The sequence below is a fragment of the Zophobas morio genome, unplaced genomic scaffold (genome assembly GCF_036711695.1).
Source record: "Zophobas morio isolate AGI-343-1 ecotype UQ-CSIRO unplaced genomic scaffold, CSIRO_AGI_Zmor_V1 ptg000029l, whole genome shotgun sequence".
NCBI classification, from domain to species: domain Eukaryota; kingdom Metazoa; phylum Arthropoda; class Insecta; order Coleoptera; family Tenebrionidae; genus Zophobas; species Zophobas morio.
In genome coordinates this window covers 6,525,200-6,545,768 of record NW_026972134.1, presented here as the reverse complement: position 1 = coordinate 6,545,768, position 20,569 = coordinate 6,525,200, and the positions used below count along the sequence as shown (strand labels likewise).

At 32.9% G+C, this 20,569-nt stretch overlaps 2 protein-coding genes across 8 annotated transcripts in view; one reads left to right on the top strand and one right to left on the bottom strand.

Moving 5' to 3' along the window:
* Positions 1-20,569, bottom strand: part of LOC135137645 (neuroglobin-like) — a 316,194-nt gene that overhangs the window by 276,971 nt on the left and 18,654 nt on the right. The window contains exons 1-2 of one of the 7 annotated variants that reach the window (XM_064067359.1): positions 19,228-19,446; positions 4,973-5,392 (exon numbers count right to left, since the gene is read on the bottom strand). In XM_064067359.1, coding sequence (XP_063923429.1) covers positions 4,973-5,163 — 191 coding nt within the window. In that variant the 5' untranslated portion in view covers positions 5,164-5,392; positions 19,228-19,446. Of the gene's footprint in view, positions 1-4,972; positions 5,393-7,395; positions 7,840-11,855; positions 12,106-19,227; positions 19,447-20,569 lie in introns of those variants that run through there. The other 6 variants (XM_064067364.1, XM_064067360.1, XM_064067361.1 and 3 more) reach the window with 6 other exon arrangements.
* Positions 19,566-20,569, top strand: part of LOC135137628 (uncharacterized) — a 430,031-nt gene continuing 429,027 nt past the window's right edge. Inside the window, exon 1 of the mRNA XM_064067329.1 lies at positions 19,566-19,697. The gene's annotated coding sequence lies outside the window, so the exon portion shown is untranslated. The remainder of the gene's footprint in view (positions 19,698-20,569) is intronic.

Genomic DNA, 20,569 nt, shown 5'->3' with positions numbered 1-20,569 from the left:
GTCAAGTTTGCAAGCGGAAAAATGGTTTGGGGGTGCATGTCTATTAACAGAATTTAAAGACCAGTTAACAACGTTCATGGAAAGGAAATTACAAATTCAAACAAATGTCAAGAGACTTTGTAAAAAAATATTAACAACTACTGAAGCAGTCTATCCTGTTGATATTTATATTTTTCAACAGGATGATGCTTCAAGTTACACACCTACAACACTTATTACAAAGAATAATAATATAAATGTTTGCCCTGACCATCGAATAGCCCAGATCCTAATCTAGTAGAGACGGTATGGCGTGAAATAAAAAAATATTTAGGAAATCATCCATGACAAGCGATTGTCAATCTTCAACAAGAAATTTAGCGAGTGTAGGATACGGTAACAACTCCTGTGTATTGCAGAAAATTAGTTGAAAGTATGATGGCAAGAATTCCTGCAGTTATTAAGGCAAAAGGAGATATAACCAGTTATTGAATTTGCTGTGTCCCAATATTTATGTGTCACAAAATGTTACGTTGTTTTAGAGTTTTATGTCACTGTTTGAGTTAGAAATCAGTTTTTGTTGTGCTGTAAACATTAACAGTCTTGCAAAACGAAGTAATTTTAAAATTTTAATTATCTAAAATAAATTACATTTTTGTTAAAAAGTTTGGTGATTTTTTTATAAAAATTTTTTGGTGTCCCAATATTTAGTTGTTAGGGCTCGTATACGTAGAGAGAAAAAAGCATTTTTAGAAAACTCATATAATCAGAACAATAATAAATTCTTTTGGAAATCTCTTAAATCGCTCAAGATTAATAATAAGGAATTACATGATATCCCAAATCACTTACCTAATCCAGACATGATTAATAATTACTTCCTATCTGTTTTTCATAAATCAGTTGCTGACCCTGAATTACTCGAATATTACAAAAACAAAAAATTTCTTGAACATTTCTCGTTTAATTTCGAATTGGTCAATGCTGAAACCGTAGAGTATGTAATTCAATCTCTTAAGTCCAATGCTGTTGGTATAGACCGCATCTCCTTGCAAATGCTTCGTCTTTGTATGCCAGTGATTTTAAGCCATTTATTACATATAATTAATTGTTGCATTGAAAATGATTACTTTCCTGCAACTTGGAAAACAGCTCTGATTCAGCCATTGTCCAAAATTAATGCGCCAAAATCTTATAGTGATTTGCGTCCTATCAGTATTTTACCTTGTATTTCTAAGATTTTGGAAAAAATTATGTTGATACAGATTCGCTCTTACTGCAACTCCAATAATATATTCCCATCCTATCAATCAGGTTTCAGACAGCATCATAGCGCAGTTTCCTCCTTACTTAACTTAAATGACATGTTAATAAAAATTTGGGACCAGAGGTACGTTTCCATTCTTGTGTTATTACATTACTCAAAAGAATTTGACAAGATAAATCATTTGCTATTATATGCCAAATTGCAGTTTTTTGGTTTTAATGTGAAGTCGGTTAATATGATTCGGTCTTTTCTAAGCAACAGGCATCAACTTGTTATACATATCTAATAATATGTTTTCTGAGGTAGGCAAAGTCAGCTCAGGTGTCCCACAAGGGAGCATTCTTGGCCCCTTGCTCTATATTCTTTACACAGCCGATTTAGCAACAGTCATTAAACACTCCACCATTTGTTCTTATGCAGACGATACGCAGCTTATCTTTAAGTTTAAACCAACAGAATCTGAAGATACAATCTTACTAAATTCTGACTTAGATGCCGTCTGTAACTATTCGCTGAGGCACAACTTAACAATTAATACTGAAAAATCCAATGTTATGCTATTTGCTCCTCCAAAGATTCGTGACAGTTTGAAAAATATAGTAACAGTCAAACTTACTGGTAACGACTTAAATTGGACTGTTTCTGCTCGAATATTGGGCATTTATTTTGATCATGATTTACGTTTTAAGTCACATATTTCTCATTTACTTCACTCGGTCTACTTAAGGCTAAAAATATTATATGCTTTCAGGTTTCTTCTAAACTTCAAAATAAAAAAAAAGCTAATGGAATCATTAATCTTTTCGGTCCTATCTTACGGCATTACTGTTTACTACCCTTGTTTGGATTTCATACACAAAAGTAGACTGCAGAAGATCCAAAATTCATGTTGTCGCTTCACATTTAACATCAGAAAATACGATCACTTGTCAGAAAAATTTAAAACATGTTGGTTAAACGTCCCGAACACCTACGATTATTATGTTTTAACTTTTATACATCGTATTCTTGAGTCTCGGAAGCCGGATTACTTGATTGAAAAATTCAAACCATTATCGAACCGTCATGAACATAACACCAGATCAGGAAATATATTTCTTATATCTAAACATACAACAGCTCTGTTTAAACGCTGTTTCAATTACAATGCTCGATTTAAGAAATATGTATTTTCCACCTTATTAAAAAAACAGAATTATTAAACTATTAGATTACTTATTATGTTTAAACTTTAACATGTATTCCAGTATATATAGGTTTCATAGGTTTTGGATTACTTTATACTTTTAATGAAGCATGTGAATAGTTTTGAATTTTTTTAATTTGGAGTGTAAGATAGATTTGAGAAGTACTCGTAAATTGAGAATAATTTCTTTATTCAACCAGAGTGGATAAATTCTTTGATTTGACTTGCTATAGAATGTAGGAATGTATTATTTCATTTAATTTATCATAGAATAAAGACCAGGCTATATCGATATCGCTAACAGATGCCAAGATTGACTAGTCCGTAATTGATAACATTTCATACATCAGTGGATAATTGGCTTTTTTAAAATTATAGTATTTCTTTTTATCATTCATTATAAATTGTTGAGTAACAGTGACCGCAGTAGTGAAATCGATCCAAAGCGTAGGATGATGAGCATCTTCTTCGACAAGTTGGTCCATAGACCTGGTAACCTTGCAAGACAAATTTGATAGTACTCCCTCTAAAACCTGGTCATAACTATTACGAATATTGTTAAATTGGATAATATTGACGTGAAATTATTTTATACTGACTCCATAAACGCTGGGGCATTGAAATCTCCTAGTATTAATACTGGCCGATTTATTGATCGCAGATCATATCTAAGTAAATCAAAGAATAGTTCTAAAAACTGTATAATTATTGTGGAAGATTTCACTATTAGCAATATCTTCGGTAAACCATGTTTCTGTAAGAACAATGATGTCAGCCTCGCAAGAATATGTTGCATTAAAGAAATTAGTAACTTTTGTACGTAGACCTCTGACATTTTGATAAATACAGTTGATAGTACAGATATAATTGGGTGACTTATTTAGTTTAAATTGCTTGGAGAAGAAGAATTTACAGTACATATTAGAGGAATGCCTTAAAATTATTTTCACCTTTCGCAATTCTAGCGGTGAGCTCATCTTTGATTTTCTTATAATACGCAATTTGTTTTGGTGTCCTGCCGAATAATAATGGTATCGAGTGAAATTCTGCCCGTTCACAAGTTTTCAATAATCTAGCATTACGAAGAATGTCCGCAACTTCGACCGAGTTTAAAAGGGAAACCTCGATTGGTCGTGAGCGTATATTTGTTGGGTTGAACTTGCCCAGTCTATGAAATTTTAAATCTTGGATATTGACAGCCGGTTTAATCGTTTTTAAGATATTTTCAACCTGAATCTTTTCGTTATCAAGCCGATCATTAGCGGTGTTAGTATTATGACATTATGAGGCTCAGGGACGCCAAAATTATTAAGTTATGTTGTCTTTTTTCTCTCACATCAAACCTTATGTCGCAAACGGTATTCAGAAACAACTACCGTGAAATTAAAATTTTTAGGGTTTGCGCGGCAGCAGTAATACAAAACCTCGTTTAATAAGGTTAGTTGTTTGATTCTGGTAGCGAGTCAAACTGGTGTTTTCTGTCTGAATGTCTACATAAAATCGCGATCTTTTAGTGCTCTTTTTAACGTTATGGTAAAGATAAAGGTTAAAATATCGAAGTTCGCCATTATTTACAGTCCCGTTAAGTCCTTAATTAATTAACAGCAAGTTTAAAAGGAGTTCCTACGTTTAGGTGGTGTTGTCAATATAACGATATATTTTCAGAATGTAATATTTCCATTATTAACACACTTATTGTTATGAAATTTTAAATGTAACCTATCCAATAATTTATGGAAATTTTGGAAGCTGTTTTCATACCGCTTTTCAGCTTACAAAACTTAGAAATTGTACTATAGATACCTTTTCAAATTTATTCAAATTAAAATTAACGATTAGCAGCTTCTATGAGACAAGCTTTTTTTACTGTGTGTCGTTTCTAACAAAAAGTCGACGATATATCTCGTACAATTTCTGGAGTTTCCTGGAAACAGTACTGAAAACTTTCCCTAAAATTAAAAAAAAGGATGATTACAACTACAAACTAGTTTTAAGAAAATATATATAGAAAGTTATAGACAGTTTATATTTAAAGTTTCACAACCATAAATTTGTTAATAATGGAGATATTACATACTGAAAATGTACCGAAAATTTCGTGCAGAAAACGTAGCGACTGACCTTAAAGCTGATCTTTGATCATAATTAGATTTTTAAGAGTAACATTGTTTTTTGATTTTTTCTCGATACATCAGAAACGACTTGTTTTTATAACCACCCATAAGTTCTAATACTAACAAAACCGTGTAAAATAAGAAATAAAAAAAATATCTAGATGCTCCTCGTACTTTTATAAGCAGCTGCGTATTTCTGAAACGAACAACAATTTCGCTCGGTTCAATTTCGATAATGCATATTGCAGAGAAAACGTGCCAGCCGCTTTGACACGTCTCGACAGCTACGCTGTCACCCCTAGGCGAATAAAAATTGATCTAGTATAGAGCATAACTTGCCAAATAATGTGGCAAGGATGCTACTAGAACGATCCTTTTCGACTACCCTACACGCCATGAAATGTTTATGAAATGTTTAATACTCACTTGAGGAACATGCAGACCCCCGTAGACTCCATAGCCCTGCTGATCCCTTTCCAAGACGCCAGCATGCTATACTTTTGCTTGGCGGTGAGCGGCAGCCTCGGGTCAACAGTCGCTGGGGGGGCGGCTTCGTCCGGCTTCCGGTTGTTCCCCGAGCCTCCGCTGGATGCTAATTTTCCCAACTCGCAGCCCATCGCAGCACCACTCCGGTCACACCCCGACGGCACGACAGGACACAACACTCGGATTAGGTGTTATAACAACGCAGCTCCGGCACGTTTATCGATTCCTCCACGACGGCTCATCACAACACTGATGGATGGTGGTATTAGCACAATGGTGTTAATTTAGTATTTACACGGTGTATAGCTTATTCCAACACCTTTTATTGATTGCTTATTGTTCGTTTAATAAGGCAACGAGCTGAAATTCGACGAATGGTTAGGGTGACGTCAAAAAGGTAGAAGGGTTGAGGTAGAAGACGTGTGCCGGAGGAATGGCGTGAGGCCGAACGATTAAACGATTAACGAACTTATAACAAGCGATTATTGGATTGAGACACTCTGGTACAAGAATCCGAAATCTTAACTTAAATAATGAATACGTTGTTTTTTTTAAGTGGTTTATTTTTAATCTGACATTAATCGATTATGCGGTGTGGCGTTCCATTTTCGGATAGGGTAAGTCTGGGTATTATGAACAGATCAGGTAATTTTAGCACAGCTTAGTTGTTTTTATTTTTTTAACGAAAGAGTGAGTGTGAAATTTTCTTTTTCAAATGGTAGATATGAATTTGTCAAGAAATATAAACCCAAATCCAACCAAAATCCCCACTTTTCACTAGGTGGTTTCATTACTTCCTTAACCACTACTAACATATGTTCTGCATTCATTGTCTTTATGTATAGATAGCTATAAGTAGGTAATTTGGGAAAATTGAATAATTTGCTAAAACGAGGTATCAAAATATTTTTAACAGATTCTACAGCGTCAGTGGTTAATTCATATGAAGTAAGATATTCGAAATTTAAAAAATAGCTAAAAGCGTCTCTTACAGCTAAAGCAGTTAATTTTTCAAAATTGAAGGATTGAGAATTGAAAGAGGAGTCAAACATGAATTTTATAGGATCAAAGAAATATAACTGATATACGTACGATTAACAAGAAGAAAAGAATCGAATACAAGTAGAAACCGTATTGTTTTGTATATTTTGAATTCAGTTTACTCAGCAAAACTGTAAATAACGCTATCAAATTTTCGACCGATAAAATGCTGTTCACACCATAATTGTAAACCGAATTTCTCAGTACAGATTTGTCAAATGGAACCTATCACAACAATTTCCTAAATGTAGAAAAATTAAGTGTATTTGTATCATCATGCTGATCAGTGATTTATGATGTTCGCAATAACTATGTGCAAAGGAGATTTTCAAAATGTGTTGTAGTGTTCATTTTTTTTATCAAAATAAATATAGATATGTAAAGTTAAACCCCAACTTGGTAAAGTTGCATGAAACATAAGGTACATCAATTTTTATTGCTCGTAATTTGTATTTAAAATCATTTACATAATGTTTCACTATATGTCAAATTTCGCCTTTTCAATCTACTTCCAAATTCACTCCTGTTAATTTATAGAAATTATTTTAACAACATTTTTACCCTAATACCCTAAAATTTTAACAATTAATTAAATACCCCGGATTTACACATAACTGACATTTTATACAGTTTCCTTTGTATTTAGAAATTCGAATAATTATCAGAACTCAACTAAATACTAATTCATATTTACTTGATCCCTTTAAATCTTACTAAACTGAAAATGCAGCTGACCACCATTGAAATATTTAATTAATTTATGCTCAAACATGTTAAAATTCATAATTCAAATTCTAATTTTAATACTGTGGTGACCAAATTTGAACTAAAATTTCGCGCTGAAAATCGCATTTGAATAATTTGAATTTGAAAAAAATTCAATCAAGAGAATCGTTAAACATAGGCAACCATGTGCATGGTAGCGCTTTTTGGGTAGTGGGTAGTTCTGCTTGGAATTTTAATTAGCGGGTTGGTAGAAGAGGGCGACGTGGTAGATGAGTCATTCTGTTCGGTGGCAGTCCATCACTTTTGGTTTGTTATTGTGAGTGCACACTATGTCCTGGTGAGTAAGCTAATTAATCGTAATGGCGACGACACCACAGTTTCCCCAAAACGCGTAGCTAATTCTTGCGTTTTTTAATCGTAAATATGCAGATTTTCGACCAACGCTAACACGTCTGTAAATTTGTTTTGTTTGTAAATTCACAGTTCATGTTAGGAGTTTAATCGTTAACTAGTTCTAACACAGTTTAACAATCAGGAATTTGTTTAGATGAGCACTTGCTAGGAGATTTCATGCGATTCACTTAGTCAAGACTCACCTTTGTTTAACGAATTAGGAATAAGTTTCTGGATGCTTATACTTAAGTGTAACATTATAACACTTCTTAATTCCTCTACACAAAATTGCTAATAGTTCATTTACGGCAGTTAAATTAACTTAAAGGTGCCCCACTGTGGAAAAAGGCTATAGAAAAGTACGGCAGAATTCATGATATCGTGGACTGAGGGGCTGACGGATTAATTTTCACCCTTAGGCAGTTATTATCATCGTTATCATCATCACATCACCGAGATATTTTTCTCGCAACGTGCAAAGTTACATCACAGAGATATTTCCTCGCAACGTTGAAAATTACATATAGACGCATATTTTCTCGCAACGCGGAACGCATTTTGCGTTTATTTATTATGTGTTTTGTTTGGAATAGAGTCTACGATATAAACTCTCAAACTTAGTGGTTTTAAGTGGCCAGTCACTTGGATAGAGTGTGGCATTATTTAACATTTTTTGTTTGAATCGTTGATAAAGTGTGGGATAGTTTAACATCAGGTAAATTCTTTGTTCTGGCAGCGGCTATGCTGAAAGAGTATTTTCAAACCGAGCACATGTCTTATTTAACAAATTAACAACAACGCCACAGGGTGAATCACATTTCTGGGAAACATAACTTTGGCGCATTGTCTTGAACGACGTATTCGTCTGACGCCATTTTGGACCCCCAAATTGCCTGCTATGTTTTTTTGTGTTTGTTTGCAGAAATGTAAAACGATAGCCCACAATGCAGGCGAATAACTTCATTTTTAAAAATCAACTGATAACTCGAATGGACATAAAATATTAATCGCATGTACTTTCATTAGCTTTGTTATTTTTCGCCATATACAAATTTTTTCTATCTGACAATTTTAGCTTCAGTAATTTTCTTTGCTCTATAATTTAAATTCGACGTAATTTTCATGCTCTGCAGTTTCTAATCTCACCTATTTTTTTGTCGGCACAAGTTTTATTTCACACCAAATCCTTTTTAGTTTTATAAATCTTTGCTACTTTTTTTGTTTTGTAAATATTTTGTTGATGAATGTTTCCATCATGTAAATTGTCTGATGTCCGATCTTAATCGCAGATAAGAATTATTTGCTGTTTAAAACTTTACGAGAATGTATGGCGAATTTAAATGTTGTTTATTTTGAATCTTTGACCCTTGTTCACTTGTAGTTTAATATCAGAGTCATAGAAATTGAACATTTAAATAGAAGTGAGATTAAATAACAGAGAGACACGTAGCGGAAGCGGAGTGCGCGGTTCCTTGTCGAGCTGGCGGCCGCGCCACCTGCACTAAAGACGTAGGTTTTGAATCGGAGTCAGGGACGATCGGCTTGAATAGTACACAAAATACAGCAAAACTTATTAAAAAAAAACCTTTACGGATATATTCAGTAATTCGCCACCAGGGGACAGCGCCCCTCGGATCAGTCGAATGCGCTTTCCTAAAGCGCTAAAACTGGCGCAGACACGCCCTCTTAATACGACATACAGAAAAAACACAAGGATATGAATTTGTTTTAAAACATATATAACGAAACGAAAGTGTTTCTGTCCAAAGATCCACAGAAGCAGCTAATCGAGTTTTACTTGTTACGGAAAAAAGATTATTTGGGATTAGTGTTTAGGAATTTAAACACGACGCTTTGCAATACTGAGTGTGGAAAAAACTAGAATTACAAATCCATTTACTACTGTGAAAGGTCAAGCGTGAAATTAGTGGATTGAAGTTTTTGTTAAAAGGATTGAAGAATTACCAATAGAGTTTGGGGGCGATGTGGGTAGAAACGCTAGTAATAAATAACAATCACGTATCGAATTCCAGTGGCGCACAATCGATGTAACAAGCACAGAGTGAGGACTTGAAGAAAATGATACTCACGTACCCATGTCCCAAATTATAATAGTAATAATTTATTGTCGTGGAATATGTAAAGAAAGTGATAAAAAATTAAACTGGCAAAAATAACAACTAGACTCATTTTATTTTAATGTAATAATGCAACTTAACAACTATTTCCCAAATTAAAATTAATGTCGCAATTGCTTGAAATTATATTAAAATGTTCACACATAGTAGATACCGGGGAAGTTATTATTGAGTTGACATTTCCCAATACTATCTAAGATATGGGCATTAAAACGAAATTTATGACACAAAATTACGCCGAAGTCTTTTAATGTAGAAACTTTAGGAAGTAAGCTAAACAAGTGTTAATAATACTAAGAAAAATGATACGCAAATCACAAATTTTGACTTACGGATAACATCTACAGTATTAATGATAGCTTAGCTCGAAACCTTTTTGGAACTCAGTATAAATGGCATCCACTTGACATTTGTTGTCCCAAATAAGGCAAATTACATTGTGTGAAAAAAATAAAATTGACAGATGTCTTATGATGCCTTTTACAATCGTAAGTATTAACAAAAAATTTGATGTTTGGTTACATTCACTACTAGTGGAAGCTATTATACGAGCAGTGTAAGCTATGTGGTAATTTTAAACTGCCTCTTAAAATTTATATCGTCGCAGAGCTCTTAAACAAATTCAAATTGAAAGCACTCCCAATATGTAGCATTAAATTAGAGTAATAAACAGCTGAATTAAACAGCTCGTATTATTTTATTAATAGATTTGAATTTGACTGGAGAAATGCCTGTTGAATTTAAATAGAATAGAAATGGATAAATGATGTGCCATCATTTCATTCTGAATATACTAAATTTATTACTCCTATTATAAAATTCATTCGAATTTTTTTTTAACTAACATGTATTTTTTTTATACGTTTCCTTCGGTTAAGCAGATTATCTAAATTACACTTTATAATAAATCAGTTATCTATTATAACCTAGATATAATTAAAATTAGACTAAACATGATTGCTCAAATACTGATCAGGTATCAATTGTTTTTCAGAAATGTCATCGTTAAAATAATATTAGCTTTAGCAAATGTTTGCTTTCGACGAGATGTTAATCAAACTACGCTATCTGAGTGGTAGAAGTTACGCAATGAAAGATTACAGCTTATGAAGTCCATTGATATCGATTCTTTCTACATCGTTAGCAATTAAGATTTATGAGGCTTCTGATTTTTGTTGTTTGTATTGTTATGGTAATAATGGTATGATTTGCCTGCTCCATCAATCAAAATTTAATATAAAAGATAGTTTATGTATTTAGTCAAAACCCTCGTAAATAGTTGTAGTATAGGGTAAAATTGACTCTCGCATCGAAATGACTAAAATGAAAATTTTTGACATTTTGGGTGTTTTTTAAATAACTGAATAAATTTCAATGTATTTAAACGTTGAAATGGTCTTGAGCTAATAGCTACTTTTGACATTTACATTTTTTGATTTTTCACTTCTTCACTCAACTAAAAATTCTTAATACTCGCCTAGAAAAGGATCAAAAGACTATTTTCTTGTACAGAGTGTTTCATCATTTATTGGTTGAATTTTGAAAAGTCCAGGTTCTAACATGGTAACACCTATGTAGTTGTAATTATCTCCCAAACTAGGAATTCCCCATGAATTTACCAACAGTTATTTTTGTTAAAAATATCTACCTCTATAAACACTTTTGAAAAAGCCAAACGAAGTATCATTAAATTATAAACCCTGTTATTAAACAGAAGCAAATTAAATTAATAACATTATTTAGCGGTAGACCGCAAATGATGTTAAACGCAAAATATTGGTAAAACCGCCACTAATTAAGCGCTTCAGCAAATATTTCGCCCCTATTCCCACTTGTCCAAACACTCAACATTTCAGCATGAATATTTCACGATTTCATTATTGAAAACAAACTAGTAAAATTTTCGCTGCAGTCAGCACCAACACCCGCCAACTATTTTCCACGTCCCCTCCTCTGGCAAACAATCCCAGAAACATTCTCATCTTTTCGACAAAATGAAGATACTCTCGGTATTTTCCGCGCTATTCCTCCAATTCCAAGGATTGCAAAAACGCGTAAACAGGTCTCTGATCGATCGAGGTCCCGAAAGTAATTTCGCTCGTCTGAAAGGTGACTCTTTCATGTAATGTACTTTCAGCAGGAACGAAATATTCAATTAAAGAGAAATAGGTAAACTAATTTGCTGAAACGACCGAAACTTGTTCGGTTCGGTTCTCGTTAACTGCCTTCGTTTCGGTGGATCTTGTTAATGGCACTTCACATTTCGAATAATGAAATTGTCGAAGCGTCCAATTAAAATTGTGTGCACGTTCATGGCGTGCTGCAGGAATGATGGCGTGTATGGCAGATGGATGACGTTGCGATTTGATGAGGAGAAAATTAAGTCGTTTGGGATAACGCGACGACTTGTTAAAGTCGAATTTAAACGCTGCTGGAAAATAGACAAGGTTTTGAGAAGTAGATTTTCGAGAGCGGAAGGAAGCATGCAACAAGTACCTGGATGTGTGTGTCTTTATTTTTGTTACCTGAATTTCGCTTCTATTATTAGAGTGAGTGAAGAACACTAGCGCAACACAGGAAATTATATGTCGATTGGAATTTACACGAGACACGATTAAGACACAATTAATCACCGGCAGACGTCACAAATGTGAATACAATAATCGATGGCAGTGGACTGACTGTATTTTTTTAAAGCAACGCATGTGTCTACAAAAGGATAGCAGAAATAACTACCATCATGAATCAGCTGAAGCATTAATTAATAATTAACCTGGCGATTGATTATTTGCATTAATTATCACTTTCTGGTCTCTTAAAACCTTCACTACTCACTTTCATGGTAAAAGCATTGTAAGTTATTAAGAACGTAAAAATTGGTTCAAATAATCAAATCACAAATAAAAAAAAGTAACATATTCAACAATATTACAAACGGAGGAAATGGCACTCGAAGTGCCGTCAGAATTTATCAACGAAAAAAGAATCAATAACACCTACCTTTAAATAAAACACGAAGAAGGAAATGGAAACAAGAACATTATTAGAATTTTTTATCGACCTAAGGGTAGCCAGGAATGTTTTATGGAAAATGCCGTAGGAAAAAAAGATAAACAGACCTCCAGCCATCTGAATGGCGGTGCTACACACGGAACAAAAATTGTACTATTTTAGAGTACGTAAAGGTTGGCATGACCTACCAAACTGAAAGTAATTATACAAGTGTTACATTAATAACAACTGGAACCATGAGAGCGTCACTGATCGATGCACTGCTACAGTTCGTTACAGGAACCCAACGTGTGTATTATCGTTGTATTAGCCCGCCAACCGATGAGTATTCTGTCTAAATTTTGTATCTTTGTCTGCCACATTAACAAGATGCAGCAATTTATTAATCTTTTGTGAATGAATTGGGTACATTGATGTATCTCCGGTTTACAGAAGCACTTAATCGCGTCATTAATTTAATCACATGCGCAACTTAAATTGGAATTCAATATTTAATTCTGCTACCACACATCGACCCTAAGTGTATTTTACAAAATCTCTAGATTTGAAAAAAAAAAGTCAATTTGTAATTGAGCTCACTATGGTTTCGTGTTCCTCTGCGTCTCTTTGCTTTTTCTTAAATGTTTTCCTTGTTTTGTTACACAAACAGTTCTCGAATCTAATGAAAAGCTTTATTGTTTTTTTTTTGTTGCTGTTTGTTTGTCTGTGATATTGTATGTTAAAGTTATGACAACCAAAATATGATTGCCAATTTTATATAAAAACTTTTATCAAGTTTAAATGCTGTGGAAGTAATATGATAAATTTGTTAACAATTTTCAATATATGATAAAAAATTGTGTGGACCTTCTACCAATTTACTTAACATTGGAAGTGAAAACAATTTTTTAATGAACTCTCTGACATGCCGCTTTGTAAAATCAAGAATCACCACAAATGCTGCATAATGCATGACTCGCCTTTTCATTGTCCTCGTGTCAGCGTCTTCATAAATTGTAAATAAGTTCGTTTTTCTTTTTTTTTTTGTTTTTCAGGGAATATGGGTACTTACTTGTTTATTGGTATTTCAAGAGAGGGAAAAATTTGTTTAGCAAAAGCATAAACACTTCTTTAAGCCACAATTGTGTAAAATATTTAAAAACAATAAAAAGTAACTAAATAACAGCAGTAATTATTGAAATGATTACTTGGATCATCCCAGAAGTTATACTAGAAGGAATTTACATTCGAATGAAGGCTACACCCCACAAAAAGGTTATTGGTATTAAATCTGGAGATCTGTCTGGCCACTAGACAAGTCTGTCTTCCAGTTCGTGTCGTCTGTTCAATTTACCTATATAGATTAGGAGTGCATGAGGTTGTTACACGAAATTGGCAAATCAATATAAGTTTGTCACCAAAATTTTAAACGAGATCTCAAGGAAGCAAATAATTTTGTGATGTTCCATTTAGAAAAGATGATTAATAACCGATCTACACTGCGCTAGCGTGTGATGATTAAAAGTGAAAGATATTATAAACATTTAATATCTCGATAAATGATTAATGAATGTGGAATTATTGATAGGGCCAAAGAGGTATAACAGGAGTTATGTATGGATCGAAAAATGAATTATAGAAAAGACTCCAGAAAAGAATCGAGAAGAATGAAAAAATTAATTACTGACTATTTATTAATAGACCCAGAGACATATAAAATAACATATCATAACAGATATAAGGTGAACACAGAAGTAGAAACTAATAGTGATTCATTACCTGAAAAACAAGAAAGATGAAATAAAGAAAATAGGAAATGATATTAATAAGAACAGCATGGTGACCATGAAAAACAAAGGTAGCGGTAAAGGAATAGATACATGAATATGTAGAAAGAAAAAATATTTAACTATAAGAAAAATTGGGAGAGAAAAAAATAAAAAATATAGACAAAGAATTTAGTTAAAACAGATAACAGACAGATTTGGCAATAAAATTTACAGTCAAATTCATGAACACCAAAAGTTGTTTTATAACGCGTTAAAATAATTGAAAAAGTCTAAAAGTAATACGCTAAGAAATCTAAAAGATAAAAATTGATCTAAGGTTGTTGTGACAGAATTTCCCTTGCCCCTGAAGCAATAATAAAATTTAATTTTACGAATTTTATTTATTGTTTATGACATCCCCTACAACTTAAAATAAAAACTGCTCCAAAATTACTTCGACAGAACTTCAATCATCCTTGAAGTACAGTCCAACAAACAAATCTCGCTTCTTTTCTTTTACATAGTAAAAATCAGTGGTGTAAATAACACCTCGAACCCTCTGGCCGGCGGGGATGCAAATTCGAAGACGGTGTCCTCCGCAGACATATAGTGTAATATATTCAAAGCAAATAACCACCGGAAAAGAGTAGATTATTAACAGTGTAGATGCTTAACTTCGATTGTTTATGTTTCTACGTAGGAAGATTCTCACCTAGAAATTTGTTTGTTATTAAGTAAGCCACAATTGAACAAAATTTTTTGAATATGATTATTATTATTATTACTCTTATTTGTCTATAATTAAATAAGGACGTCGGTATTCTCACAATTTCTAGAAAATGAGGTTCTTAATTTGGTCTCTTTTTAAAAAAAATCTAAAATTAGAATTTACGATTTTCGTTTTGTGATAACCTGTATAAAGTAAAAACCGGCTGCTTAAATAACACCTCCACCACCCCTGCGTTGTACGGACAATGTAAAATATATTTAAAACACTTCACTAACGGGATAAAATGTTCTTCAGCACTAGGTATTAGCAATCGGAAGCTCAGGTGTTTATGTTTAAACATCGAAAAATGTCACGTAGAAATTAATTTGACTTGAATGAGTTTGCTTCATCAAAACAGAGGACCAAAATTATTAGTTAAACCACAATCAAACAAAATGTTCTGAATATTATAATTCTTAAATTCGGAGGCTTCCACGGTCGAAATCAATCTCAGAAGAGTTTCGCCTCTGGAATGGTTGACACGCGTTTTCTTTTGCCTTACTCCTAATTTTTTAACCCTGCTCTTGAAGATATGTCACTTATGAAAGTGTGCGAAACGTTGAGCCCAAAAACTCAATTAACACGGTCCCAACCCGGAAAACGATTATAATTCTTATTTTATCAATAAAGACATTTTCGGAAAATGAGGTGACTCCTTAATTTGAGCAATAAAAAATTTATGATGACGACAACATGGATAATACACAATGTGAGAGAAAATGAGAGAAAGAACAAAAAACCGAAAGGCGAGTTTTTTCTTTAGACAATTTTGTGATGACGTCATCAACATTTTTGCAGGGACACGTATATAAACTTGGAATACTAAAAGTAACAGTATTGTATTGCCAAAATTTTCTGAGAAAATTTGGAGTGAGCCGTTCCTGATTTAATCAATAAAATAAATTTACTCATTCATTTTTTTTGACACACCTGCTTAAGCAAATCTAAAAAATATGAATGCATAAATTACAAGTAAAAACTCATCATGTTTAGCACATTTTGGGTAGAATTTATTCGACAAAATTTTGAGATGACGTCATCAATTTTTGGGGTTGATAAACACATACATTTTGATTAAAAAGTTACTATGCTTACAATAACTCCAAAACATCTACAAAATTTCAAACTATTCAGTTTTGCAATTTTTGATTTAATCAATCAAATAAATTGATTGACTAATTTTTTTGAGACACTCTTGATAAGTAAATCTAAGAAATATTCATAAGTAAAGTAAATCACAAGTATAGACTCATCATATTTGGCAAATTTAACATTTATTTAGCACTATTTTGAGGTGACGTCATCAATTTTTTAGAGAGATGAGCAAATATATTTTGATCAAAAATTTACCATGCTTATGATTACTTTAAAACATCTCAAAAATTTCGAAGCATTCGGTTTTGCAGTTCCTGATTAAATCAATAAAATAAATTCACGTATTTGTTAATTTTTTTAAGTCACCCTGTATAAGCAAATCTAAAACATATGAGTGGAATGATAAATCACAAGTATAGACTCATCATATTTTGGACATTTTAGATAGGATTAATTCAGGAAAATTTTGAACTGACATCATCAAATTTTTGGAGGGGATAAATACATTTTGATTAAAAATTTATCATGCTTATCATAAGTTTAAAGCATCTGCACGATTTCAAAGCAATCGTTTTGCAGAATCAAAATTAAATTGCAAAATGTTGCATAATTTTGATTTTTTTTCCAAAAATCTGGCAAAACTCAACATGGTGTCATAAACTACACGTGTAGGACTATGTTATTTTATACAATTTAAAACCCATATACTATACATATACATTTTTGAACTTACGACGTCTTCACATTATTGGTGGACATGATTAGACACATTTTGGTTAACGTTTTACTATCTACATGAAACTCTTAATATAAATGCAAATTTTGACAAAAATCGGCCCAGTACTTTTGGAGATTATCTGTCTAATAAAAATCCAGGACGGCAGGCAGATAGACAGACAGACAGATAGACGAAAACGGGAGACTGATTTCTTCGTACTGTAGGGGTCATGAAAGGTCGAGAAAACGTAAAAGTAGAGAGTCGGTCGACGGAATCGATTACATTAAAAATAAAGGGACAAATTCGACCGCAGGACGCCGTTCCCCGAGAAAGCCATGGCGCCACGAAGAGTTATATCCCGCGTTGGAAATATAACGTTATTATACCTTGCAAATGTTTTTGAGAAAATTGTAGCATTTAGCGAAAAAACTGAAAGCGAATTCGTACACTACAAGTATAGTATATTTTTTATATATCATGCAAATCATTTTAAAATACAATTCGTTGAAATGACATCATCAAATTGTTTTGGGGATGACTAGCCAAATTTTGGTTAGCGTTTAACCTTCTACATGATATTTGTAATACATACAAAATTTGAGAACAATCGGTTCGGCAGTTTCGGAATTACTTGTTTAGTAAAAATGGATATAGACACCAGACAGACACACGAACAGACAGACAGACGGAAACGGTAGACTACTTTTTCATACTGTAGGGATCATGAAACGTCGAGAAAACTTAAAAGTGGTCATTCGTCCAAGGGACTTGATTACTACACTTCCTTAGCCTACGCTCTGGAAGTAAAAATATATGTGGACTGTTTATGTACCTACAGGTAAAGAAGAAAGTTATGTAGTAGCGTAAATAACACCTTTGCAGCCCCTATGCCACAGAGGTACAGGCACCGACATTGCCAATAATATTTAAAACAGATAACCAACGGGAAAAAATATATTATCAGTACACGCTTAACGTCGATTGTTTACGTGTATACAACAAACAAAATCGACGATTAAGCACTCAGCAAGCTGCATCGTAAAAACAGAGGAGCCGACTAAAATTATTAATTAAACTGGATTGAAGAAAAACGTTCTGGATATTATTTTGGGTAAGTATATATTATAATTTTTATTTAAGTATTGTTAATTATAGACGGGCGCAACATTGCTCTATCATGAAGCGTTCTCGATTTGATCAATAAAATAAATTGTGACCCATGAGTTTATCGAACCAGATAAAATAATAACTTTATCCTGAAATAAAAAGTAAATGCTTAATTTATAGGATTATGAAGTTCTGTGCCTTCGCGGAGTTCACCACACGTCAGTGCTCTTGTACTGATATAAAATGTGATGATGTAATTTGAACTTTTTTTGAAAAAATCGGTATACCTAGAGTAAAAAATTGAGGTAGATTCATAAATCACCAGTTCGAAACGTCATCAAATTATTGGTGGGATTAACTAAATTTTGGAATTTTAGTTAGCGTTTTATCATCTACATGATATTCCTAACGTATATATAAAATTTGTCGACAATCGGTCGCGTAGTTTCAGAAATTCTCTGAGAAGATAGAGACAAACGACAGACGGCAGACGGCATGCAGACAGACGCAGACAGATAGACAGACAGACAAACAGAAACAGGAGACTTTTTTCGTACTCTAGAATTTTAGGTTACGTTCGGGAAGTAAAAATGGGTTAAAAATAAGCATTTTGTAGAACAAAAAGAAGAAGATAAGGACGATACAGTTGAACAAATAGTAATGAAAGTGGAATAGAGGAAGCTATTTAATTGTATAAAAACATAGTTTCTTATTAATATAATAAAGAAATTCCAAAATTGATGAAGATAAACGGTGTTAACGAAATAGTCAGAATAATTTTGACGTTTGGAGGTGAAACATGAATAACAACAAAAGACAGGGATCACAACTACACAGTATGAAATTTTTTTTTTGTAAGAAAAGTAAAAGGAAAAAATCGTGGAAGAAGAACATAATTCGACTTCATTTCCCCAACACTAAAACGTAGAAGGAGAGTAGTATTGAGTAAATGATTATAATTCCGTTAACACCACTTCACATTCTAAATCAAATTCTACTTTAAATTTTTTTAACTAAACTATTTTCCATCTCTTAATCTGTCCTCCAGTACAATTTATTAAAATATTAAAAAAAAAGTAACATGCGTCACACAACTGAGAAAGTTATTGTAGCATTTCTTTGCTTTTTAACTTTGTAAATTAAAAAAAATCGGATAAAATTTCTGAAAAATCTATATTAAGTTTTCAACAACAAATAAATTAGTAAACAAATAAATGTTAATTTTTAATGGTTTAGCTTTTAATGACGAAAATTTTATTTTTAGTGTAGCAAGTATGTATCGCATAAGAAATTGAACGTAACGATCAGCAGAAAAAAATAGTTAAAAGATACAATGATCGCTGACAAAATAGAAATCATATAGGAAACCAAATTTACTATTTGGTTTCTACATGACTTCTGTTCTTCTTCTTCAGTGAACAATTAATTAAGCAATTAATTTTACTTACAGTGTATTAAAAGTGGTGCAAAATAATAGTCACCATTAACCATAACCAAAACTTTTAAAGTATTGCTGAGCAAACTATCACACGAATCCACCGTATAATAAAAAACCCAGTCAGATAATAGGACACCACTAAAATGTAATAATCTCTACACCTTTATGCATGCAGTAATTACACTTAATTAGTCGCCACTTATCTTAACAGAAACGACGACCAACAACACCGAATAACGTCAACATGACGAAATAAATGTCTTTGCCGTTTATTTTCGCAGAAACGTTATCTACCTAATTATAGCCAGTGTACTTTGCATAGTAAAACAAGGAGACGCTTTCTTACTTTTATAGATAAAGTTCCAACACAAACGACGTCAAGTTTACTTTACCTGCTTAGTTGTCATTGAAAATATTGAATTTAAAGAGCAAACTTTGCGTGCAACTGTATTTACTTGGGCAGCAGGCAGTCATAAAATGGTAAGTAATTGCTAACCAGCCAACAATAAACAATTTTGAAACGCACGCTTCAGTTAATTGAACATCGATAGTTCAAACGATCACGGAAAACATTTCGTTTAAAAGACCACAGCGAACGAACGCATTCAAATCCACTGACCGAATAATTGCAACGAGCAACTGCACTCGTTGTAATGAATATTTGCGAAAAGCTTCGTTTAACGAGTTTTAGAGAACGCTTTGAGCTTGCTACAAAAAAATCTTTCTGATAAAAAACGAATCCAAGTACAAATACAATTTTACATTTAATTTAACTTGTTAAGTTTAAACTACAAGCTTGTTAAAGAGCTCCAAAAGTTCTGCTTGATCCCGCCAGCGTCGGTGGTAGTTAAGTCACTCAAGTTAACGTCTTTACACAAAAAAGTTGTGACACATTTATTTTATTTTACATGAGAACAAGTTTTACAGCGTTGAAAGTTACCTTTTGAGGTTTTGTGTTTCAGATTACAACAAAAAAAAAAAAAAACAAGAAAAGGGATTAATTGTCTCTTTCATTACCGCCAAATCTTATTTTAATCCTTTTTTCTTTGATTAAGAAATTTATTTTCATGCAATTTTTCGGCGTCTTTCGGTCATCTTAGGTGGTCAGATTTTTAATTTTAAACTTTCCGTCCTTTGTGTAACTTGTAAAGCTTTTGGAAGTTGTTCGAAAGTTCGAGGAGCGCCTCGTCCAGTGTGCTCCCGTCCTTGCCACTGTCTTTTCCCGCATCTCCTTAGATTTTCAGTATTTACCTGCAAATTAGAGCGCTTTCGCCTGAATTTATTTTTGTCGAAAGTTAGCACAAACACGGCGAGTACTTGAAGCGTAGGTAATGTTTACATTGAATCAACAT